Source organism: Miniopterus schreibersii (assembly GCF_964146895.1).
Source record: "Miniopterus schreibersii genome assembly, chromosome: 9".
NCBI classification, from domain to species: domain Eukaryota; kingdom Metazoa; phylum Chordata; class Mammalia; order Chiroptera; family Miniopteridae; genus Miniopterus; species Miniopterus schreibersii.
Window position 1 is genome coordinate 20,611,272 of NC_138118.1, and position 26,246 is coordinate 20,637,517.

The window sequence follows — 26,246 nt, forward strand, 5'->3', positions numbered from 1 at the left end:
TCAATTGAATACAATTTTAGGTGTGGGATATTGGGTCTATTTAAATAGCTACATGATAATACGTTATTTACTGAATATGATACAGTTCAACACTAGGTCCAACCAGCAATGTTAAGAAATGTATCTCACATGCAAAACTGAGTGCTTTAGGAATGTAGCAGTGTGTAACAGTAAAGCTTGCTCCCTAGATTTGTACACCTGCTTCCTCTTTCTCCAAAATGTTGACCTGTGCAAATACTTTCTTTTTTACTTTAAATTTTACTTCTATTTCCATTTGCTCTGTTAGATAAAAACAAAGATTATTTCTAATTATTAGTAGTTAAACATAGAGTACTGTTAACAAGGTGTCTGTGAAAGATCTTACTGATAATTATAAAACTAATACTCTGTTCTAGCAAAACTCTATTCAAATAATATTCCAAATTCATATGTGAATAGACCAAAGAATGCCATTATTATTTTGTTTGGTTAACGGAACTGTGCAAAATAATAGGAAATATGCTGAATGAGGGTTCTACCTTTTCTACTTACTAGTGGTATTAACTTATACAAGTTACTTACTTTTCCAAAGACTCAGTTTCTTCATCCATAAAAGAGCTTAATAATTTTTGACACATCTACTTCACTTTATAAAGTAAAAAATATGAAATATCACATTTATGAAAATACTTTAAAAAATACAAAGACCTATGCATGTCTAAGTTACTGTTATGTGGTAAATAATTTTATACGGATTTTCCATATTAAAGTAGAACAAATATATTTTATGTCTACACATGATATATATGGAAGAAAATGAAATTTCTTATATAAAAGAGACATCCCTCCATTTTTTTCTAGTCTTAAAATTCTAAATTTAAGCTCTAAGAATAATAATTTTTAGGTCTGTTTTGTTGTAGTTAAAATTTCTGGTTCACAAGCTCAATCATTTATACTGCTTTTCTCTTTAATAATACAGTTTTCAGTCCATATTCTTAACTCCTGTATTTTAAACTGCTGCCCTCTTGTGGCTCATAGTGGCAATTGCATAGTTTGAATTAGAATACCTAAGAGAAAGTTTACCTTTTCCTCCAGATACCTCTCCCTTAGTAATAGTATCAACTTAAGAAAATGAATTTAACTATATAAGATAATATAATAAATCAAAGAAAAGACTATATTCGTGCAACAATGTTTGATTTTTATGTCTTTTTAAAATATTTATTTTTCCATTGATCTGAATTGTCACTCTTCTCTCAGACTCAGCACAGGCGTCAACATCTTTAGGAAACCTCTCCCAACAGCATGAATAGAGCTCAGAGCCTCTTTTTCTTACCACGTTATTATCTGTACACACCACTCTCTTAATCGTTCACCTTTGTACCTATGGCATCTGATAGGACTTTGCTCAGTATGTCTAGTAAATATGTGTTGAACTGAATCTTCTAATCCTTTGCTTCATTTTGACTTGTGTTAATTGTGTTTTTTGAGTCTACTGTAATTTTACCTCTTGATCTCAAGGTACCTAGAACTTCTGGCTTCTGGAGACTCCCTGGATCAGTCCATTTACATATCTGGCCCTGGGCTTTCAGTCTGAATCTTTCTTGGTTCTCACCATTCAGTCTTCCAGTCTGTGATGAGAATTTTATTATTATTTGTTTATTATTTATTTTGTGATGAAAATTTTAAAAAGAAGATGCATATCAACTTCCAGTGGTGGAAAAAATTGTATGTTCTATTATTTTGTTATTTAGAAATTGCAATTTAGATCTCAGAAATCTTAGAATGTGTATGGACTTTAGATGCTAGTCTTATACTTTCATTTTATGGTTGAACTGCGGACACTGGAAATTAGGCCATTTGTCAGAGGATAGGAGATAATGTATTCTTACAAATGAACCAACTTCTGTAATATCATTTTCTTTTTAAATATGTCTTTATTGATTTTAGAGAGAGGAAGGGAGAGGGAGAGAGAGAAACATCAATGATGAGAGTCGTTGATCAGCTGCCTCCTGCATGCCCCCTACTGGGGATCGAGTCCGCAACCCAGGCATGTGCCCTGACTGGGAATTGAACCCCGATCGCCTGGATCACAGGTTGATACTCAACCGCTGAGCCACACTAGCCAAGCAACATAATTTTCTTTAAAAATATTGAGGGTTATTGATATTTGTTATGGGCTGACTTGTGTTCCCCTAAAATTTCATATGGTGAAGTTCTGATCCTCAGTATCTCAGAATGTTACTGTATATGGAGATTGGGACTTTAAAGAAGTAATTAGGAAGGAGTGAGGTCCTATGAATGGGATGTAAGGCAATATGGCTGGTGCTCTTATAAGAAGAAGAGATTAGGAAACAGATATGGAGAGAGACGATCATATAAAGACACCAGAGGAAGACAGCCATCGACAGGCCTAGGAGAGGGTCCTCAGAAGAAACTAACCCTGCCATCACCTTGACCTTGAACTTCTATCCTCCAGCACTGTGAGGAAATACATTTCTGTGGTACTTTGATATGGCCGCCCTTGCAAACTAATATATCATTCCTTTTTTAAAATCATCCCCAGGGAACATATATATGTTATGAAAGGGGGAAGAATCTCTTGTTTTCCTCAATATCTTCTATGTATAGTTCTGGAAACAGTCAAATGAGATATAAAATTAGTTTCGTACAGCTGCTCCTAGTTTTTAAAAATATGTTTTTGTTGATTTCAGAGAGAGGAAGAAAGAGGGAGAAAGAGAAACATCCATGATGAGAGAGTCATTGATCGGCTGCCTCCTGCACGCCCCTCACTGGAGATCTAGCCTGCAACCTGGGCATGTGCCCTGACCAGGAATCGAATCCTGAGCTCCTGGTTCACAGGTTGATGCTCAACTGCTGAGCCATGCTGGCTGGGCTCTATTTCTTATTAGTCGCTAGGACATGGTATATTTCTGATGCTATATTCTATCCTTTACTATAGATTTACAGGGAAGTTGCTCATCTTTTGGAAAATTTTATTGGAATTAAGGCCCATAATTTTAATTTCTAATTAGCTTTATTGGGTGGTTTTCTTTTTAAAAGTCATACTAATAATTTAAGCAAAATATGAAACCTGAATACATATGAGTGTATGTATTCAAAAGCGCACATATGTATATATCCAGATTTACCTAGGATTTAAGTACTAATCTAGGGAACAATATCTTGCTCCTTGAGGTTGGCCCACTAACTTAAATAATCCTAGTCGCCTAAGTCTATTACTGGTCTGAAAGGTTTCTAATGTAAAACTAGCAAGTAAAATAGGCTTACTAATATAATTCAGTTTTTATTTGCTTTCTGGGAACATCCAGGTAATACCATTAGATAAATATTCTCAGTTATTATTTCCACAAGCAAACAATTATTCAATTTTTCTCTTCATTCATATACTACCTTTTGGCATATGGAGTTTGTTCAATTTTTAAAAGTTCTTTTTGGTTGCTGCTCTTAAGTGATAAAGTCATCAGTCATGGATTTCCTAGACTTGTATAATATAATTTAGCTCTTAAATTTACAAATCCTCTTCTTGGACAAACCAAGCCATATAGTGGCTACAGGGACAGAATAGATTCTTTCTTTCTTTTTTAAGATTTTTAAAATAAATTTTTAGAGAGAGGAAGGGATAGAGAGAGAGAGAGAAACATCGATGCGAGAGTGAACACCGATTGGTTGCCTCCTGCATGCCCCCAACGGGCATCAAGCCCGCAATCCAGGCATGTGCCCTGACTGGGAGTCAAATAGCAACCTTTCGGTGCACGGGGCGACGCCCAACCAACGGAGCCCCACTGGCCAGGGCCAGAGTAGGTTCTTATGAAGAACATAACTGGCAAGTCCTTGACCTGATCAGGATAATTTCAGATTGAAATTTAAGAGGAGGAAGAGATGATCTGATAAAACTGTAAAACTAGGTGTCATGAAAGGCAGTGGTTGTAACAGAAGCGGGCCGGAAACAGCACTATGGCTTCAGGTATTTACCTTTCAGTGCAGACTGGCGTTAAAGTAACCCGACATTTTATAGAAGGAAAATATAATTTCTAATTATATAAATTATATATAAATGTAATATATTCTGTAATATCCCTGTAACATGATGAGAAAGTAATCGTGTCTAGAATATAACAAAGGAAGAGTATATTTTACTTGGTTGAATCATATCTCTGGAGATAAGGGGAAGTAATCTATACGTCAAGAAGAGATGTGCCCCTCTGGTGTGGGAGGTGTGAGGGGGTGTTGAGGGATTTAGAGAAAAAGAAGAAAAAGAGATAACTCATGGACATGGACAACAGTGCAGGGATTGCAAAAAGGGGCGGGGTGGGGGGAAGTGGAAAAGAGAATAAAGCGCATAAGTGGTGATAGAAAAAATTAAATTTAAAATAAAAAGAGATGTACCAAGGAAGTGTTTAAGCCTAATGTTATAAGATAGCAGGCTTTTGGGTAAAGACAAATGGAAAGAGAGGCAGACATTTCGTCCCCGTGGAAGGGTTTTACAGGCTGTCCAACTGGGGAAAGCGAGGACACTTGCTGGCCCCTCAGGGAGGCCCACATATGCCTGTCTCCCTTTTGTGGGCACCGTCAGGCCTTACAGAGCTCTTTTCACATAGCAACTGCTCCACAGCGGCGGTTGAGTATTTTGAACTGGCAAAGGAGTGATAGAGTTTTGGCAGGTATAATAACCAGATAAGTGAACCAGGTTTTTTAAAGTTTGGAAGAAAAATAAGTTTGATTGGCCAGAATACAGTTCATGAGAGTCTGAAACTTCACTCTGACAATGTAATAATAAACTTTCTTTATATAAGAGGAAAAAATTAGATGGCTAATTAAGTAGAGGTGGCTCTCCAGAGTAAACCAACTAATAAGTTCACACTGAAAAGAACTGTACAATTTTGAACGGATGACATGCTTTTGAGGGGCAGAGACAGCCGAGGCCATGGACCACGGAGCCAGCCTGCCAGAGTTTGGGTCCACAGTCTCTCTTTTCCTGTTTCCTTTTCTATAAAATAGGGGATAATAGTAGCACCTAATCCCTGGTTTGTCAGGAAGGTAAACGAATTCATATATGCAAGAAGCATTTGGGACAGAGCCTGGCACATAGTAGCAGCTGTCATTTTTTATGGTCAATTAGAAAGAGGGGACTAGGAATTGGGAAGAGAACAGGAGATGAAGTAAATAGTACAGTTAAAAAAAAAAGATTTATTTTCAGTGCAGCCACAAGAATAGAAAGGAAGTTACGGCAAGGTCTAGGTATACCTTGAAACCTGCCTACAGGGAGGACCCCACAAGCACCCTTACCTAGAGGCATGTTGACATTACCTGTATCGATTTCCTTCAGCTTCCATCTGTTTGACTGCTTTTTTTGCTTTAAGTAGCTCAGCTTCTATTTCATCCTGTTTTTAAAATGTATCAGATGTACATTATGAGTGATTCTGTTCATGTATAATTTTATTTAAGTTAACATGAAAATAAAATGCTGCTTGTTGGGATGTGATGGTAAAAAAAATGCTCTGTAAAGATGTGGGATTTTAAAAACTTGCATCTTTCATGTCATTCCTCTAGTCTGGCGACAAGAGGAACTGGCACGCATTAACCAGACTTTCACCGGAGCCGAAAGGAAAGCTGCTTTGTGTGAACTTCTGGAAAAAGAGACCCAAATAATTGCTTCCATCGAGAGACATAGGTATATCGCTCATATGGCAAACCAAGAAGCAATAATAGAAACCTTTATGAATAAGGTCAGTGAAGTAACACTTATTTAAATATCAAGGTATCCTTCGTTTAAAACTGTAAAAAGAAATGTACATTTTAAGAATTTGTGTGAATTTTGTTTAGCATTTTGGTGATGTATTTCTTTAAATTCTCTCTCTATATTTTTACTTCTGATACACCTTTACATTTTAATTGTAACCTAGAATAATGATTGACAAGTAACATGAAATTAACATGTTCTCAATAAAAGGGATTCAGCCATGAAAGAAACAAAAATGGAGACACTTTCCTTGTAACTCTGTTCATTTAGATTTAGGCTGGCTATAGAAATTAGAGGAATTGCACACCTGATAAAATGGAGTATTAAATTCACAAAATCTCCTGTCTGGTGTGCCCCTATAGTAAGCAAGCTGGGGAAAGAGCTATAGACTAGTGTTTTTCCTCTTGTTCACCAGGTCATTAACTGATTGAAAATTTCTGACCAAAGGATGCGTGATTATTGAAAACCATGAAAACATACAAGTAAAGGAAAAACTAAAGTAATTACCCTTTCCTGGTGAAATTGCCTGTTTGATATTGAACAGTCTGTTTCCATAGTGACCAATTTTCTTTTATAAACCTGATCTTTGCAAACAATTAAAGGCCAACCAGCTACAAGAAGAAAATGAATGAAGTTCTTCAAGACATTCACCTATAGTGATTCTAGTTGTAAATTCTTGTTTGAGAGCATTTGTTCTCAAAAACCATATTATTTTGCCACTATAAATGCCCTCCTCTTATCTTACCTGTACACGCTCCTGTTTGATCTCAGTTTTTCTTGTGGCTTTAACTACTACTCGAATCCTGGAATTCCTGTGGTTCCAGGCCAGACCTCTGATAGGAGCTTCCAAAATCACATATCCAGTTGCCTACTGACGTTGCTCCTTGGATGTCCCAAGAGTCCACCTCCCGTCAACCCTTACCCCACATCCCTCACCTTTCCTCCTCCCCGCGCCTCCAGACTCGCCCTATTCCCTAGCACTCCCCTAGTTCATCTGGGGCTCTTCCATCAGCTGCTCAGTTGCTTCAGCAGAAGCCTGGGCGCTGTCCCTGACCCCCCGTTCAGCCCTGGGCATTGTCCCTGACCCCCCGTTCAGCCCTGGGCATTGTCCCTGACCCCCCGTTCGGCCCTGGGGCTGTCCCTGACCCCCCGTTCGGCCCTGGGGCTGTCCCTGACCCCCCGTTCGGCCCTGGGGCTGTCCCTGACCCCCCGTTCAGCCCTGGGCATTGTCCCTGACCCCCCGTTCGGCCCTGGCGCTGTCCCTGACCCCCCGTTCGGCCCTGGGGCTGTCCCTGACCCCCCGTTCGGCCCTGGCGCTGTCCCTGACCCCCCGTTCGGCCCTGGCGCTGTCCCTGACCCCCCGTTCGGCCCTGGGGCTGTCCCTGACCCCCCGTTCGGCCCTGGGCATTGTCCCTGACCCCCCGTTCAGCCCTGGCGCTGTCCCTGACCCCCCGTTCAGCCCTGGGGCTGTCCCTGACCCCCCGTTCGGCCCTGGCGCTGTCCCTGACCCCCCGTTCGGCCCTGGGCATTGTCCCTGACCCCCCGTTCAGCCCTGGCGCTGTCCCTGACCCCCCGTTCGGCCCTGGCGCTGTCCCTGACCCCCCGTTCGGCCCTGGGCATTGTCCCTGACCCCCCGTTCAGCCCTGGCGCTGTCCCTGACCCCCCGTTCGGCCCTGGGGCTGTCCCTGACCCCCCGTTCAGCCCTGGCGCTGTCCCTGACCCCCCGTTCGGCCCTGGGGCTGTCCCTGACCCCCCGTTCGGCCCTGGCGCTGTCCCTGACCCCCCGTTCGGCCCTGGCGCTGTCCCTGACCCCCCGTTCGGCCCTGGCGCTGTCCCTGACCCCCCGTTCGGCCCTGGCGCTGTCCCTGACCCCCCGTTCGGCCCTGGGCATTGTCCCTGACCCCCCGTTCAGCCCTGGGGCTGTCCCTGACCCCCCGTTCGCCCCTGGGCATTGTCCCTGACCCCCCGTTCAGCCCTGGGCATTGTCCCTGACCCCCCGTTCAGCCCTGGCGCTGTCCCTGACCCCCCGTTTGGCCCTGGGGCTGTCCCTGACCCCCCGTTCGGCCCTGGCGCTGTCCCTGACCCCCCGTTCGGCCCTGGGGCTGTCCCTGACCCCCCGTTCGGCCCTGGGGCTGTCCCTGACCCCCCGTTCGGCCCTGGGGCTGTCCCTGACCCCCCGTTCGGCCCTGGGGCTGTCCCTGACCCCCCGTTCGGCCCTGGCGCTGTCCCTGACCCCCCGTTCAGCCCTGGGCATTGTCCCTGACCCCCCGTTCAGCCCTGGCGCTGTCCCTGACCCCCCGTTCGGCCCTGGGGCTGTCCCTGACCCCCCGTTCAGCCCTGGGGCTGTCCCTGACCCCCCGTTCAGCCCTGGGGCTGTCCCTGACCCCCCGTTCAGCCCTGGGGCTGTCCCTGACCCCCCGTTCAGCCCCCGTCTGTCTGTTCCGTGCCCCAGGAACCGCCTCGGTTCTGTATGCTTCATTTCCAAACCCTCCCCGCGGCCGGGAGGAAATGGCCCTGTCCCGGTGCCCCGGTGACTCCACCCGTGTCCGAGGAGGCCGTGTGGGCCGAGACTGGAACCGCAGCTCCCCCGCGTGCTGGCGGAAAGCCTGGGCCCCGAACGCCGACGATGGCAGGCTTCCGAGCACAGGCCAGGGCAGCTGCCCCTCGCGGCCCTCTGCCCCGGAGGTCGCCCCGGGGTGCCCGCGTTGTGTGTGAGCTCGCCAGCAGGTCAGGCACTTCTGGCGTCCTCCGCACCGGGATCGCCTTGTCTCCAAGTTAGGCTCTTGCCCTCGGCCTCACTGCAGCTCCCCCTGCGTCGTCCATAATGCTGCCCCTGCCGTGGGGACCTCGCGAGATCCCCCCCCCGTGCCCCCGCTCGCTGGGGACAGGCCCTGCACCCCGGGCCCCAGCGCCCCGCGCCCCACTGAGGTCTCCCCTCCCCCCCCCGTGCCCCCGCTCGCTGGGGACAGGCCCTGCACCCCGGGCCCCAGCGCCCCGCGCCCCACTGAGGTCTCCCCCCCCCCGTGCCCCCGCTCGCTGGGGACAGGCCCTGCACCCCGGGCCCCAGCGCCCCGCGCCCCACTGAGGTCTCCCCCCCCCCGTGCCCCGGCTCACTGGGGACAGGCCCTGCACCCCGGGCCCCAGCGCCCCGCGCCCCACTGAGGTCTCCCCGCCCTCCCCCCGCGCACTGGGGACAGGCCCTGCACCCCGGGCCCCAGCGCCCCGCGCCCCACTGAGGTCTCCCCTCCCCCCCCCGTGCCCCCGCTCGCTGGGGACAGGCCCTGCATCCCGGGCCCCAGCCCCCCGCGCCCCACTGAGGTCTCCCCGCCCTCCCCCCGCGCACTGGGGACAGGCCCTGCACCCCGGGCCCCAGCCCCCCGCGCCCGCCGCGGCCTCCCCGCCCTCCCCCCGCACCTCCCGCACGCTGCTCCAGCCGCGCTCAGCTACTTGTACGTCCTCGGAAAAAGCGTGTGCTCTTGACGCTTTTGCATCTGGTGGTGTCTCTGCTTGGAACACCCTTTCCTTCCTGCGCCAGTGGCCCTCTACCCCCCTCCAAACAAGATCAGAAAGCATCCGCTGACCCTCCTACTTGAGCCTGCGGGCTGTGTTTTCCTGAGACTCTCTTTAACTTCGCTCGGTACCTTGTGGTCAGTTTTATTGTCTCTGTTCACATGTCTGACTCCTTGGATCCTGAGCTTCTGGAGGCAAGAGCCATCCTTCTCTCCGTCCCCTCACATCTTAGCACAGACCATCACCACGTGCTGCGGAGGAAGGCGGGCGGAAAAGAGGGGCAGGAATAACTTGTATAATTTTATATTCCAGATATTATCAAGGAATTACACAGTGCAGATACTGTCATTTCACATTTTTAAATATCTTCATTTTAGAAAAGATGAGTCTACTGTATGGGAGCTATAATATACTTCTCCAGATTCATATTTTAAACAAACCTATTCCTTTAGCAAGTTGCTGTATGTTCAGTATAACTTCGTCACCGGGAACGGTGTTCCTGAAGTGCCTGGTTGTTGACCTTACCGGGGAGCACAGCATGGACCCGGGGCACGGTTTCTGAGGGTGCCCGAGGCCTCCGAGGTACCCCGGACAGGGAAGATGAGCCGCGCCTTCTGCAGGATTCCCACTTGGGCTTTCTCTGCTGCTTTGCTTCCTATAGACTATTTTAAATTCTTCTTGTAAATGCTTTTGCAGTGTCTGTTCTTCTTTATGCCTTTTTATCTTTCCCCCCACCCCTACCCCAGGCCTAATGTCTCGCATCGTCTCAACACTTTTTTGAATTAAAAAAGAGTCCAAAAGTAGATCAAGTCTCAACATAAAATAGCAACTCTGGAGCCAACTGAAGACCAAAACTCTTTCTCATGAAGTGAATCACTCTAAGATAAGGCCTTTAAATCTCACCAAAAATAAAAATAAAAATAAGATGGGGAAATTTCATTCACAGAAATTCCCATTAGGAAGAGATTTTTTTGATCCTTTTTAAAAATGTGTTTTTATTGATTTTAGAGGGAGAGGAAGAGAGACGTGGATGTGAGACAGAAACACCAGCTGGCTGCCTCCTGCATGACTGAGGCCCCCCTGGGTGCACCCTGACTGGGCACCGAACCAGCGACCTTGTGGTGCATGGAGGGTGCTCAGCCAACTGAGCCACACCAGCCAGGGATGTTTTTTGTTTCTTATAAATACTTTGATGAGTTGTTGGGTTTGAATCTGAGACCCTGAAGGATCCTCAGTGTAGGAGGTATTGTTTTGTGCCAGTAAAATGGAGATTTTTGAGTACTGACGGGTGAAAAAGAGAGTGAGGAGGCAGTTGGAAGGCAATGGGGTACAGTGTGGCTTCTTGTGACTTCTTTAGTTGTATTACTAAACAAAAGAAATATTAAGTGCAAGATGGTGTTTTTTTGGTAGGTGGACAGGGAATGAGAGAAATAACTGGGCCTTAATGTCCAGACTGATTCAGGGCAGCACACAAAGATGCAAGACCAGAAGGTTGAAGGAAAGGTAGAAAAGTTAGCCACAAGAACTTGTAGATATCAAGGGAATGCCTTTTTGTGGGTCATAGATTTTAGAATCAGAGTTCTAAATCTGCAGCCACCCCAGCTGATACACCAGTTAATCTCACCAACCCCCAGGCTAAGATTTTGAGGAAATGGACATTTTGTCCGATAGAAGGGAATTTTACCTCCATTTTGACTAAAGTGTTGTATAGGGCAAAAAAACAACCACCACAGAATGGAGCCTCTGCATTCAGGGTCAATCCTCAGTCCATTACACACCTAATTAGTCCAGTCTGCAAAAATGTTGAGTGCCCAGCCGGGCGTGGCTCAGTGGTTGAGCATCGACCTAGGATCCAGGAGATCGTGGTCCGATTCCTGGTCAGGGCACACGCCCGGGTTGTGGGCTTGATCCCCAGTCGGGGGCGTGCAGGAGGCAGCCGATCAATGACTCTCTCTCATCATTGATGTTTCTGTCTCTGTCCCTCTCCCTTCCTTTTTGAAATCAATAAAGATATGTTTAAAAAATATATATTGACTAATAGTGACTTTGGATCTGCTTTTAACCTGTTATAGTAAATTATAAAATCTTTGTTATTTGAATACAAAATAATTTTAATCACCTTTTTGTGCATGATGCCATACTAAACATCATAGGAGACAAGGTAGATTTTATAGTAAGTCTTTTGTTGCAAATACTCATATGTCTACTCCTCTTTATGCCTGTCCACCTTCCTGCCTCAACCCCCATGTCTAACATTGTCTCTAATATTCAGGAAGATTCAGTGTTCAGTTTATAAAACTTGAAGTAACTTATTAATCTACAGGTTTTTTTATTGCTAAGAAAAAATAGCTTATAATTAATCCCTGAAGCTAGACAAGGTAAGAGTTTTTCAAATGTCAAAACTATCAACCAGAGCCATAATGCAGGTTTTAAGATCCACATTTAGCACCATAATATATAGATATGTAATGAGAACATTTACTTTTCTGCAGTTTGGAAATAACATTGGAGAATAAAATTATAATTTTGGTGTTAGTTTAACTTCATTGAATCTAAGTGTTATGTGGATTATTAAACTAATATTTTATTTTTATCTTTTTATCCTGAACATAGAATTTCTCTGAGTAATGAATGATATGATTTTAAATTAGTACAATCAAGGCACTGAGTCAGACAGTTATTATGAATTCTATACTAAGTCTTCATTCTCCTTAAAAGGCTTAATCGAAAGGTTTTGAGAAGCATTAAATAATTTGTATTTTAACACATCAAACATTGACCTCCACAAGTTATCAAGTGTTAAAATCTCACAAGTTAACAAAGGTGAAGAAATTCAGGTCAAGAAATCTGAACAAAAACATCATCAGCCAGTTTCTAATGTATCTTGGGCGCTTTTTCTCCAAACTGTGTAGAGAGACCATTTGCATTTTTGTAAGAGGCTTTCTCTAGCGCCAAGGCCATTTATTTCTTTGATTATCTTTGATTTGTACACAGCTTCTCATAATTACAAGCTAAAAAACTGCAACCTGTGTTAGCATTTAAGTGTTTTTTCTCATTACTCACGTGGCCAACAGCTAATGGGACAGAAAAATGCAACCGGTTATTGTCTGTCTCTGAGCACCACAGCCCACGGGGTGTCCTCCGTGGATGAACACAGCCCCTTAGCTGTGTAAAAGAAAAGCTGATCACTACCCAGTAGCTTTTGAAGGGTTAGGGTTATTCTTAATTTGTGCCCTTAGGGACCTGAGTATTAATCTAGGAGGAAAAAAGACCTCGTCTCCCAGTGCAGCCATTCCTTGTGTTCTGTGGACGCCTCGGCTCTCAGGTCCTTGTTGTCTCTCTCCACCTTCCCTTCCCTGAAATGCGTCTTCCTGCTGTTCTTCTGTTTCTGTGCTGTCTCATTTTTTGGCAGCTAAGTGGAATTTATTACACTCGAATCAATTTAAGAACATGATTGTTGTACATCTCTTAGTGCAGCCAAAGCTTTCAAAGAAAAAAAGAAACAGGAAAGAAATCAGCAAAGTTGACATTTTCCTGCATCAGAGTAAAAAACATCTTAAGGCCCGAAATTAAAGAAGCCTGGATTTGAAGACCAAATTGTCAGCGTTGGCAGAAATAAATCACAGTGTAAAAAAGATTTGCCAAACAGATTTTTAATATCTTTGCAGTGCCAACACTAGGGAACTTGAACTTCAAATCTAGGATTCTTTGTATCTATCACTCAGTTCCTGTTACTCTGGCTAACTCCTAGTTTTTCTTCAGGTTTCATCTTAGATACTGTTTTTTCCTCCAGTTAGTTTCCTATTTACCTGCAATCAAGCATAATCACCCTTCTTTTAGTTACTTATTTTCTTATCTTTACATCCCATTAGATTTGAGAGTTCTTGAAATCAGGATAGTATTTTGTTTACTAAGTACCTAGTGTACTGACTGATGTAAACACAAGAAATATTAGTTGGCTAAATGAATGAATGCTGTTAGCCCTGTGAATTATATAGAACTGGAATATTTATTCTTATAATCTTTTGGGAAATATAGAATTAATGAACATAAAATAATTATAGAAAAATTTGGACCCATATTTTATCGTTTTGAGAGATTGCAATAGAAACACTGCATACATGTGTGTGTGTGTCTCTGTGTGTGTATTTATAAGTACAATAGGATTTCAGGTACTAGTGATTTTATTGGTTCAGACCATAGTAGTTAGGAATCTTTATGGAAAAGGTAGAGTTTGAGTTAAAAATTAAAGGGTGGGAAGGTTCAGAATGTTGAATATATTTGGAAAAACCCAAGATATTATCATATCATACTAGATTAGATGAGGCTAAGAACTTGGAGAGAACATAGAGTTAAATCAGTTCACCACCTGAAAAAAATACAATGCAGTAGATAAACTAGGTATTCCATTAAAAGGTTAATATACTTGGATTATTACAAATGAAATAAGTTACCAGCCTGTAGAGCAAAAGGTATTGTCCACATTACTTGAAGACTATATTTAACAGCCACCCTGATGTAAACTGCATGTTATATCAGTTAGACTTTAGAATATTGCAATATAAGCCCTCGCCAGTGGTTAGAGTGTCAGCCTTGCACTGAAGGGTTGAAGGTTTAATTCCTGGTCAGGGCATGCACCTGGGTTGCAGGCTCGATTCCCAGTAGGGGGTGTGTAGGAGGTAGCAGATAGATGTTTTGCTCTTGTCATTGATGTTTCTCTCTCTCTCTCCCTCTCCCTTCCTTTCTCTGAAATCAATAAAAACATATTTAAAAAAACCCACAACTTTAAAAGAGCTTTAAAACAAGCATTAAACTTCAATAATGCTCTTACGCCTACCCTAAACAAGGCTGTATTCAATTTAAAACAAGTTTTAAAAATTTCTCAGTGATAATAATTAAATGATAAAACACTTGATTTTTGAGGTATTTCCCTTTTATAATTCTTACTAAATTTTACTTAATTCTATCAGCCCACTAATTAACTACATTATTTAATATTAGATTTATGCTCTAAAATATAAATTAATTATAAGACTGAAGCTTCACACTTGCTGAATTAAAACTTGAACTGAAATGTCTGATTCATTTTGGCTTTGATCAGACAATGATGCCATTGCTTTGAAAGTATATTAAATACACTTGTTTTTATTTTATTTTTTGATTTTTTAAGTATGTTTTTATTGATCTTAGAGAGCAAGGATGAGAGAGGGAGAGAGAGAGAAACATCGATCAGCTGCTTCCTGAGCCACACCCGCCAGGACTTAAATATAGTTGTTGTTTTTTTAACTTATCTTTATTGTTGAAAGTATTACAGATGTTTCCCCCTCCATCCCCTCCCATGCCCTCCCCAGGACTTCACTGCACTACTGTGTGTCCATGGTTATGCAAAAATGCATATAAGTTCTTTGGTTAATCTCTTCCTAGCCCCTCCCTTCCCACTGAAATACATCAGTCTGTTGCATGCTTCCATGTCTCTGGATCTATTTTGTTTGTCAGTTTATTTTGTTCCTTAGAGTCCACATATGAGTTAGATGAAACAGCATGGAGGGACCTGGACAGTATTATGCTAAGTGAAATAAGCCAGAGAAACACAGTATCACATAATCTCACTTATATGTGGAATCTAATGAACAAAATAAACTGACAAATATAATTGTTTTTAAAGGTTACTTTGTAGTTCTCAATGTAATTTAGTTAATATGAAATATAAAATAATTAAAGGTAAATTGATGCTATAACTATAAATGCCTCATAATACTGTCATACCAGATACATCTTTATATTATTTCTTTATTTGGCTAGTCTACATTTCTGATGATTTGTCCCAACACATGGGTTTCTACTTAAACTTTAAATTATATCAAATCTAAGATTTAAATTGTTGCAAGTATGGCAGTGGGACTGCAGCTCTCCAAAGCAATTCAGTCAGCCTCCAGCATCTGAACAGTTAACAGTCATGATAACACAGCCTTGTTTCTGATAGATTATAATCAGGAAAAGAAACTGAGCAACTTTATACTGTAAAGTGGAAGAGCAAATAGACAGAGTTTTCAGGGGGAAATTTCTAGGTGAATGCATCTTAAAGGAGGGAACAGAAGCATTGGCAAACACAAACTTAATGCTCATCATTAAAGCTTGTGCTGGTGCCCCGAGTCTGCAGAGGGCTTTCTCCACCTCCTGTCTCTGGTCTCTGAATTCTTAGCCTGGAAGTATTCAGAGGAGCTTCAGGGAAAGCGAACTCTATTTTTAGTCCTCAGTTCAGGAGGTGGGCCATGAACCACCTTGGGAAGTACCACGCAAGATTTGGAAGTAGAAAGTGAGAATCTTAGGCATCACTACGGAGGCAGGAACCACAGCACTGCTAAGATAGCTAAATAAAGCTGTTTCACTATGGACATCTGCTTTGTGAAGGACTGTGAACTTGCTATAGATTTATTTATCTAGGAAACAAAACTATAACTCACAGAATTCTTTTGTGCTACGTTTTTAGGTGTAACACATTGAGGATTGTAACAATTGCTCCACAGAGGTTGTCTTCAGTTGGCAAGGCACGATCAAGACACATTTATACAACTCAATATAATTGAACCAAGCAGATAATTGTTTCAAACATCCTAAATGGGGGTAATGAGTTATTTCATGTGGCCTTCAAACCATTCAATGTACTAGCTAGTACAAATTAGTAGCAAATTGTGAATTCTATAGAAGTGTTCATACTTTATACACTTCATATCTTTTTCCTAAAGTGTCTTACTGTCCCATGGGCTACAAATTCTTCAATTAATTTTCTTATGTTTTAGTGATACTTTTATTAATAAAGTACACAATATTAAGGTAAACTTTTAGTATAAAGAACAAAATTATTTTTTAGCCTTTAACTAACTGATAATTATAATATTTTTTAAGTGTTCAGCTCCAAAGACCTGGAGAAGATTTGATGGCAAAATAATTGAGATGGATACACAGTTCACTATCAGAGCCAGAGAGCTGCAGAACATCTATAAATGCATTATGCTGAGAAATCTCTCTCAAGATGAGAGACTGGATGTACTCTTAACACTTAAACATACTGTGAAGGTATGTTAACTTTCTCTTAGTTTTGGGGTATCCCTATCACTATGAATAAAAAACTGAATACTCAAATAAGATGTTTATATTAAGTAATTATAAAGATGATCAATAAATGTTTATATAAATTTTATTTTGTCAACAACTATATTGTTTTGGTATAATTTGGGGAAGATATGGTCTTTGCGTTAATATTTATTTAAAAGTTCTCAAACTATATATTATGATACATAATAAATATAAATATAGCACAGTGAACATTCTGAGTGTAAATATTTTTATATATGCAATGAAACAAATAAATGCAAATGTACTCCATGGGATTAATACTCAGTTCAATAAAACAGCAACTGTTGTCTCTGTATTTTGACCATCGCCAATGAAAATTTTATTTTTAGCAGTTTTAAAGCAGCGTCAGTGTAAGTATTTTTGTCTTCTTCCCTCATCATTTAGTGATTTTGTGTGTTTTTGTCCTGCCTTTAATGAAAAGAAAAGTTCCCAAGAAATACGGGGACTTGTGTGCTGTGCAGGAAGTTTATTGGCGAGCTCTCAGGAGTAACGCCCGTGAGGACCTGAGAAGGCAGGACTGGCCAGGTGGGGAAATGACACGCTGGTCAGGCTTCCGCAATGACTTTAGCCAGCCGCACAGGGAGCTCGGGAACTGTGAAGGCTCTGAGTTGTCCTGAATTGAGACAGGGGCTGGGAGATTTTGCTCCCACATTGACCATTTAGTAGATGTGGGTTGCCCCCAGGAAGGAGGTGTGACTTTGTTTTTGTTTTATTTTCACTTTAATCATTTTTAAAAATTGACTTTTTTTAGAGACGGGGGAAGGGAGATAGAGAGAAACATTGATGTGGAAGAGAAACATTGATTGGTTGCCTTTTGAACGCACAACCTGGGTATGTGCCTTGACTGGAACCGAGCCTGCGACCTTCTGGTGCACAGGACGACCCTCCAACCAACTGAGCCACAAGGGCCAGGGTTTCACTTCAATCTTTTATTTGTAATTTAAGTTACTTTTTTTCTGAACAGTTAAAAACAAAACAAAACGTACTATATTACCGTGATTCTAGGTTGTGAACATACTGGTACATTGACTACATGCCACCAAACTGTAATCACAAGTCAAAACAGTCACTATTTAAGAGTCTAGAGAACAAAGGGCTGAACCAACCAAAAGCTCTCAGGGAGACTCACGTTTGCAGCCAGGCCTGCTCCATGGTCTGAGTCCAGTGGACACTCCTCAGAAGAGTCTGGGTTGGGCTTGAGTGATCGCTGATTTGGGAAGGTGTTGGTTTCCTTGGTACCGAGAGTTCTAACCTTCCTCGCGTGTCTTTTCTGTCAGTGTCCAAGAAGGGAAAGGGGTCAAGAGAAGTGAGCCTTTATGATGCTGCTTTTGTGCTCACCCTGAAATGTGACTGATGAGGCATCTCTTCTTACCAGAAAGCAGTTCTCAGAAAGGGACTCACTGAGAATATTGGCCAGCACTGTACCAGGAGTGAGGGAATGATTACTTCAGGTCTGAACACAGCATATACTACACAACGGATTCATGTTATAAGTTTTGGGGACAGCTCCTCTGGATTTAGACAGGCCCTTTTTGCCTTGGGAAAATTATAAGAGCAAGGTTAATGAGATAACTAGGCTCCTATTGTTATTGTCTTTAAGGCCACAACAGATACTCTTGGCCCTTTCCTCTACTACCCATTTTAGATTTTCTCACCCTCAAGTAGCAACTTTACTGATCTATGTGGCCCACCTGTTGGGGTGACCCATACCTTGAGAGGCCTAGACCACAGGGCACCATGCTCTTCTCAGGCTGAGGCTACTAGACTTCCATTTACTGTCAAAATTAGGCAAGGGTATATCAAGAAATGCCCATTACCTGAGTGCCAAAAGAATCCTTCCTTGTCCCCATTGGGTAATAACAGCCATAGTGCCTTTGAAAGATCAAGGTCTGTTACCTTTACAGGCATGTGACACTTCTTGTTCCATTTCATTTGGTCTAAGGACCCCAGGCATTAATTGTAGTTTCAAGTTTAATAGGGCTCTTGCTGTGTCCACTGCTAAGAGCATCTTCCCCCTAGGACTCAGGACTTCTAAACTTGAAGAGCACACAGTTGCAGGGACAGGAAGCAAAAATTCCCCAAGTAGTAAGTGGTGCTGTTTCTACTTCTACCCCCTGGGTTTCCAGGGTAAAGCAGTTTCAGGGGCTTCTACTTAGTCTTCCCCATCACATTAGCTCAAGAAATCAAGGGGGGAGGGGCTGTGCCAGCTACTAAATATTCCATTCCAGGGATATAGTTAAGGGTCAGGAAAGTGAACACTGGGTGGGTCTCTGAGACCAGTGGACCTGTTGTGAGCTGGACCCTGGTCAGGATTCCACTTACTTATTTTTTTGCTCCCATATTCCTTTACTCTGGGTCCTGGGCCCTTACACCCCCATGTTGATTAGTCATTTGGTTTCAGGTTGTTCCAGGGAAAAAAGCATGACCTTTAATGAGGAAATTCTTTTAAATTGATGGCAGCTATTTTCAGCCAATATGGCTTTCTTCAGCTGAGGGCAATCTAGAGAGAGGCTCAGCTGAGATTTGCCAGCTGCCAATCCTGTCCACAGCTGGGGAGACCCAGTGCTTTGGTTCTGAAGTGGGGGTAACCTGGGCAGCACATGACAGCATTCACTATAATGAATATGTTTTCTATATTTCTAATTAAAGGGGGAAAACCCAAGTACCATCAGGACCACTGGTATAGCTCTTATGTTTTATAGCTCAAATTGAAGGCAATATTGGTCATATGTTTTTGTCAATATAGGTAAATTAAATTGGCAATTCAGCTAAAATATTTGGCTTCTTAAAAATGATTTTGAGTTCACTAAATTTACAAGACACTTGCCAGAGATGCCCTCTTCAGTTATGGCATAAAGATATAAATTGTTTCTGAATTACCATCTATGTTAACTATTATAAAGTGTTTAGATAGGCAATGGATTGGTAACTCTGCATGGTGTGTCTATTTTGGTCATCAGTATGAGCCAAATTGCCAGAGCATGTAGATATAGATATCCAAATTATAATCAGTGGTTCACTATGACAACTGAAAAAATGTCAGCTGTATTTTAATCTATCTAGGTGAATCATGTGATTACAATCTAAGAATTTCACTAGTAAAACTCTTAGATACCTCATGTAGGTTTTTTGCTTCCTAACTAAGAAGAACTCTTATTCTGTTGAGAAGAAATAAGACCAAGACACAACACATAAAGTTCTTAGGACACATTAAGTAGTTGAGTAAATGGTTCTTGTTGGGAGATAAGCCGCCATAGGTCTGCCACATTTCTGCTCACCTTGAGAGCAGTGGCATTGACTGCCTTTGTTCTGGACTACCCTTTCAAAGATGTTTGTGTAGTGACTATCCTTGGAATACAGAGACAGTTAGGAAGAGAGGGAGAAGCAATAGATCCAGAGGTAGGAAATAAGCATAATATCCAGAGAAAGCAGTAAAAAGGTCAAATTGTTAAAAAGGGAGTACAGGTGGGGAATATAGCAGAAATTCTATCTGACATAATTAGGAACATCATCTGGTTAATTAAAAATGCCAAAGGATGGCTCATAAAAAATAAATTGTGCATCTCTTAAACAATATGTTTAAGCTGTTATATCCACATGTACCTTTATTTAACAATATTATGATTGAGGATTGAAGCCTTTAAGCGTGACTCTAATTCTAGCTCTATTCATTTTTGCTGTGCAACCTTAGATAAGTTATTTAATATTTCTGAAAATCAGTTTCAATTAATTTGTAAAATTAGTTGCTTTGAGGATATAAATATATATATGTGCATGTGTGTGTGCACATATACATGTATGTATAAAATATAAAATATAACCTGTATGTCTCAGTGCTTACAGATAGGGAACCTTAATAAATAATAGGTATTATTTTGATGACGATTACTAATATATACCAGTGAATCTTATACTTGACTACATATTAGAATCATCTGGAAAGCTTGAAAAAGAGAGAGAAAGAGAGTGACAGACACACACTCACACACACAGAGGATGTAAGAATAAACAATTAGGAATAATAACTAGGCTCCACTTCAGAGCAGTTAAATTAGACCCTCGTGTGAGAGCAGTGTTAAAAACCTTTTAAGCTCTCCTCCATGTCCTTCTAATGTGCCTTCAGGGTCAAGCAAGGCCCACTGATGCAGACTCTTGTATTAGCTATGCCAAGTATATATCTAAAAGTACAGAAGAGTGTTACTTTACTGACTTTACCTTCTGACTCATTCATTCAAAATGTTTCTCATGGTTCTCTGTGGGCAGGTGGAGCACCTTACTTCTATTTGACTGCTTATACGTCCTTCTACTCGAATCAGTTAACTCATACCTAGGACTTTCTTATTCAACCATTTCTATTACTTTATTAAGAATTATTCTGAATTATATATATGTGCAGTTTAGCAAATATAAAGCCATCAATCATGTAACCACCCTCTGAATCCAAAACAGGACAGTACCAACACTGCCAGTGTCCCACTTTCTCTTCATAATGGCAGTTCACCCTAGCAACCCTTAGAAGTACCTACTACACTGACTTTCATGGTAGTCACTTCTTTGATTTTTTCTTTAGTGTTACCACTTCTGTGTACATTTCTAAAAAATATGGTTAGTGTTGCTTATTTTTGGATTTTACTTAAGTGGAATGATAAAAAATATGTATTATTTTGTGCTTTGATTCTTTTGCTCAACATTTGTAAGACTAAAAGTTGTTATTATATATAGCTGTACTGAATTTATTTCCTTACATTAAATAATATCCTGGTATATGAATAAGCCATCATTTATTTATGTAATCAATTTATTTATGGCTTTTTGGTTGTTTCTAATTTGGGGCCACTTTGAACAATGATTCCACATGCACATTTCTCTAAAGCACTTAAGAGTAGAATTGCTGGGTTGTAGATTATGCATGTCTTAAACTCTACTAGATAATTTCAATTTTTTTTCCAAATTAATCATGACAATTTATGTTTCTACCAGTGATGTTTCATTTCTTCTGGAGTCTAGTTTCAGTTTCTTTGTGTGGTAATTTCAAAAACTAACAGTGATTTTAAAAATTCTATACTGAATATTTTTGTATCTTCTATAGGAACACGAGTGTAAGTTGACTCAGGAAATTCTAGAATTGATTGACAGAGAAGTTGACCTTATGATGAGAGGAGTCAAAGATGATAACCTTGAAGGGCTCAGAAAAAGAATCGCAACACTGTTTTTCCATTACATCAAAACACCTCTGTTTAATCCAGAAGTTGCAAGACACCTTAAGGTACTCAATTTTTTTCTGTATTCCTTTCTCAAAATTGTAAGATGTGCTACAGTAAATGGAAGAATATTCAAAGTTTGCTTTAACACTTTACTTGGGATCCATGTGGAAGACTATCTTATTGTGAAATCTCTTTTGAATGATTATTTTTTGTGTTGATGAATTAAACTTACTCATTTAACTTCTTGTGTGTCCGTATTTCCAACCGTGAGTTCTTTCCTAATCTCTGAACCAAATTTCCAATTAAATATTGCACTGTGTTGCATGTATCATGATCTCTCACGCCTTCATGCTTTTGCATGCACTGCTGCTTCCACCTGGAATGCTGTGCCCCTCCTTCACCCAGCCAGCTCCAATTCATTTTCTAAGACTCCATTTACATGTCCCGTATCTCTGAGGTTCTACATGTACCTGGTTTGTGTTCCCTTAGAATACTTATCACAGTTATAACAATTACTGGACACATCCATGTAACTATCCTGAGAGAACTTCAAATGTAACATGTATTTGAATTAAACTGCCTTCTCGAACTCCAACATGTTTAGGCTTCAGTAGGGCTTTTGCTCTCTGAAGCTAAGATAGTGCCTTATTGCCTTCTTACTGTACAAAACTGTTTAAAATACTTTTAATAAAGTCCAGAGGGGTAGTTTACTAAAGAATTCTAAATAGCTTTTTATTTCAATGATTATTTTTAGAGTTATAATTTACATAAGAACATGTTTTGCTTTTTTGACAAAAATCTTAATATTTAGTCAAAACTTTTATAAAAATAAAAATATTTTAATTTTTTGATTTTTAATGAATTTTAAAATTTTAATTGTATTGAAAGAGAATATTAAAATATAACAAAAGTCCAAGAGAAAAGTTTCCCATTTTATTATTTTTATTTATTTATTTATTTATTTATTTATTTATTTACTTAGTGTCTATTATCAAAGATTTATTTCAATATGTTCCAGATAGTTAATGCATGAATTAGTTTATGACATAACATGAATTCAATACATTTGTACATGCTAATAGTAAAGGTTGTGTAGGAGAGTTTAGTTTTAGTGTTTCAGTTGCCTTGAATTGTGTAAAACTGGAGTAAAGTCTCTGAACTCTCACAGAAAAGTGTACACAATACAAATATGAAACAGTTTTTAGCACAATCATGATTAATAAATGAAACACCGACTAACTATATAAAAAATGCAGTAACATGCACCTTCTGTAAATATCATTACATTATAATACTTCACAGAAGATAAGAGCACTCTACACAGGACTTCTCTTGTGTATTTCTTCAAAGATTGAAACATATTCCAAATAATGCATGTACTTTTTCAAGACATAACATCAAATCAATACATTTGTAAATAGTAATAGCAAACCAATATTGGAACACTGTAGTTTTAAGGTTTCAATTAGCAGTTCAGTGTACAAAAGTTGATTGACCATTTTTAAAAAATTTATCTTTATTGTTGAAAGTATTACAGATGTCCCCTTTTTTCCTCATTGACCCCTTCCACCCCGCACCCACTCCCCACCCCAGGCCTTCACCACGCAGTTGTCTGTGTCCATGAGTTATGCATATATTCACATAAATTCTTTGGTTAATCTCTCCCCACCCAACCCCACACCCCCACCTTCCCTCCAAGATTCGTTAGTCTGTTCCATGCTTCTATATCGGGGCCATTTTATTATTTTTTATTAAAGTCAGTGTTTCATTTGTTCAGGCTAACCTCTAACTTTTTCTATAGGCTTATTCAGTTTTTATGTATTTGTAGTAATATAATAGAATTTTATATTCTACACATTCATATAATATTATACCTTTTTATTTACTTTGTAAGTTACCTTTGGTAAAATTTACTCTTTTTGGTGAGGTTTGACAGACTCAGAGAGTCATGTAACCAATAGCGCAATCAAGATTTAAAAAGTCTTATTCTCTTCCCAAATTCCCTTATGCTGCTACCTTGTAGTCAACCCTTTCCTTGGACCCTAATCTTTGGTAAACACTGATCTGCATTTTATTTTTATAGTTTTATCTAACCCAGAATGTCACATAAGTAGAATCATACTATATGTAGTCTTTTGAGACTGGCTTCCTTTATTTAGCGTATTGCATTTGAGATTCACCCATATTTCTGAGTATATCAGTAGTTTATATTTTTATTGTCTGGATGTACAAGAGCTTATCCATTCATAGTTGTAGAACATTGAGTTGTTTGGAGTTGTGTGGTTTTGTGAATAAAGTCACTACAAAAACTTGACTATAGTTTTTATGTAAATTGATTGTTTTGGGTTAAATACCTAGGAAGTGGGGTTTTCGAATCATATACTGAATACATATTTACTACCTTTATAAGACACTGCCAAACTTTTTTCTAAACTTGCTGTACCATAATGTATTCCCGTCTGCAATGTATGAGAGTTCCAGTTGCTTTGCTTCCTTGTCACCACTTGGTATTGTCAAGTTTTATTTTAATTTTGGAATTCTAATAGGTGTGAAGTAGTATCCCATTATAGTTTAATCTCCATTTTCTTAATGACTAATAAACATCTTTTTACTCATTTTTTGCCATACATATATCTTTATGGTGAACTGTTTGCATATATCTTGTGCTACCACCCCCACCTTATTTTTAGTTGGGCTGTTTATTTTCTTATTATTGAATTTTGAGAATTCTCTATATATTTCACATACAAGCCCTTTGTAAGATATATGATTTGCAAGCATTTCCTCTTAGTTTGTAGCTTGGATAGAATTTATCCACTTTTAAAATAGATCATGCCTTTGGTGTTTGTTTTGTACTTAATAAATCTTTTTGGATGAATTAATATTGTTAAAATGTTCATACTACCCAAACTGACCTACAGATTTAGTGTAATCCCCATCAAAATTCCAATGGCATTTTTGACAGAAAAGATTCTTAGTAGCCAAAACAATCTTGAGCAAGAAGAACAAAGTTGGAGGCACAGTGCTTTCTGTTTTCAAACTATATTTCAAAGCTATAGTATTTAAAACAGTATGGTATTGCCTTAAAAAGAGACATCTAGTGCAGCTGGCGTGGCTCAGCAGCTGAGCATCAGCCTATGACCTAGGAGATTGAGGTTTGATTCTGGATCAGAGCACATGCCCAGGTCACGGGCTTGATTCCCAGCAGGGGGTATGCAGGAGGCAGCTGATCAATGATTCTCTCATCATTGATGTTTCTCTCTCTCTCTCTCCCTCTCCCTTCCTCTCTCTGAAATCATTAAAAATATATTTTAAAAAATAAAAGAATTCTTTATTTAAAAAAAATAATACTAATTAAAAAAATAAGAGAGACATATAGATCAATGGAACAGACTAGAGAGCCCAGAAATAAATCCACACATATAAGGTCAACTAATATTTGACAAAGGAGCCAAGAACACACAATGGAGAAAGGAAGTTCTCAGTCGTGACACCACCAAAAGAAAAGTCAACAAAAGCAAAATTAGACAAATGAGATTGCATCAAACTAAAAAGCACAGCAAAAGAAACAATCAACAAAATGAAAGACAACCTACAAAATGGGAAAAAATGTTTGCAAACCATATAGTTAGGCTGTTTATTGTGAGTAAATACACACCCCACCCCACCTTGCCCAAAGGGAACTCTTATAACTCAATAGCAAAACAATTTTAACCTACTTTAAAAATGAGCAAAGGACCTTAAGAGACATTTTCCTAAAGAACGGAGAAATGGCCAACATGTACATGAAAAGTGCTCAATTATCAGGGAAATGTAAATCAAAACTGCCAAGAGATAAAGACAAAAGATAAGTGTTGACAAGGATGTATAGCAAAGGGAAATCTTGTGCACTGTTGGTGGACATGTAAATTGGTACAACCATTGTGGAAAACAGTATGGAGTTCCCTCAAAAAAAAAATAAAAAATAGAACTACCATCTGATACAGAATTTCAAATATTGAAAATTGATTTTAATAATCTAAATTTATTGTTAAGATGAATGAATAAGAACACTTGGTTTAGTGGGCTTTTATTTATATGTTAATCTAGCTGTTGCCTATAAGATTAATTAATGTAGCATAACATCAAAAATCTAAATTCTTACCCGGCTGGGCGTGGCTCAGCGGTTGAGCATCGACCTAGGATCCAGGCGATCAGGGTTCGATTCCCCGTCAGGGCACATGCCCGGGTTGTGGGCTCCATCAATGACTCTCATCATTGATGTTTCTATCTCTCTCTCTCTCCCTCTCCTTTCCTCTCTCTGAAATCAATAAAGATATATTTAAAAAAAAATTTAAAAAATCTTAATTCTTCTTAAAAATAAGTGCCAAAGCACTTGGAAGGTATTCTTATTGTTTTACAACCCAAGCTCTTTACCTACTAATTTTTTCAGTCAATTAATTTTCTATGTGATTTGACTACATGTATCTAAGGGTTGATGAAGAATACAAAATTTTAATATTTTGGCAAGGTAAATGAACACTGCTGGAAATTTAAATTTTGTATAGAATAAGAAGTTAAAGGGAAAATATGACTTTAAAAATTAACCAACTTTTGCCCAGCCACAGTGTCTCAGTTGGTTGAGCATTGGCCCATGCACCAAGCAACCCCTG

At 40.3% G+C, this 26,246-nt stretch overlaps 1 protein-coding gene across 3 annotated transcripts in view; it reads left to right on the forward strand.

Moving 5' to 3' along the window:
* IQUB (IQ motif and ubiquitin domain containing) overlaps positions 1-26,246 on the forward strand; it is a 59,846-nt gene that overhangs the window by 22,681 nt on the left and 10,919 nt on the right. For all 3 annotated transcript variants that reach the window (XM_081147343.1, XM_081147345.1, XM_081147344.1), the window contains exons 8-10: positions 5,554-5,729; positions 16,160-16,330; positions 21,480-21,656. In XM_081147343.1, coding sequence (XP_081003469.1) covers positions 5,554-5,729; positions 16,160-16,330; positions 21,480-21,656 — 524 coding nt within the window. The remainder of the gene's footprint in view (positions 1-5,553; positions 5,730-16,159; positions 16,331-21,479; positions 21,657-26,246) is intronic.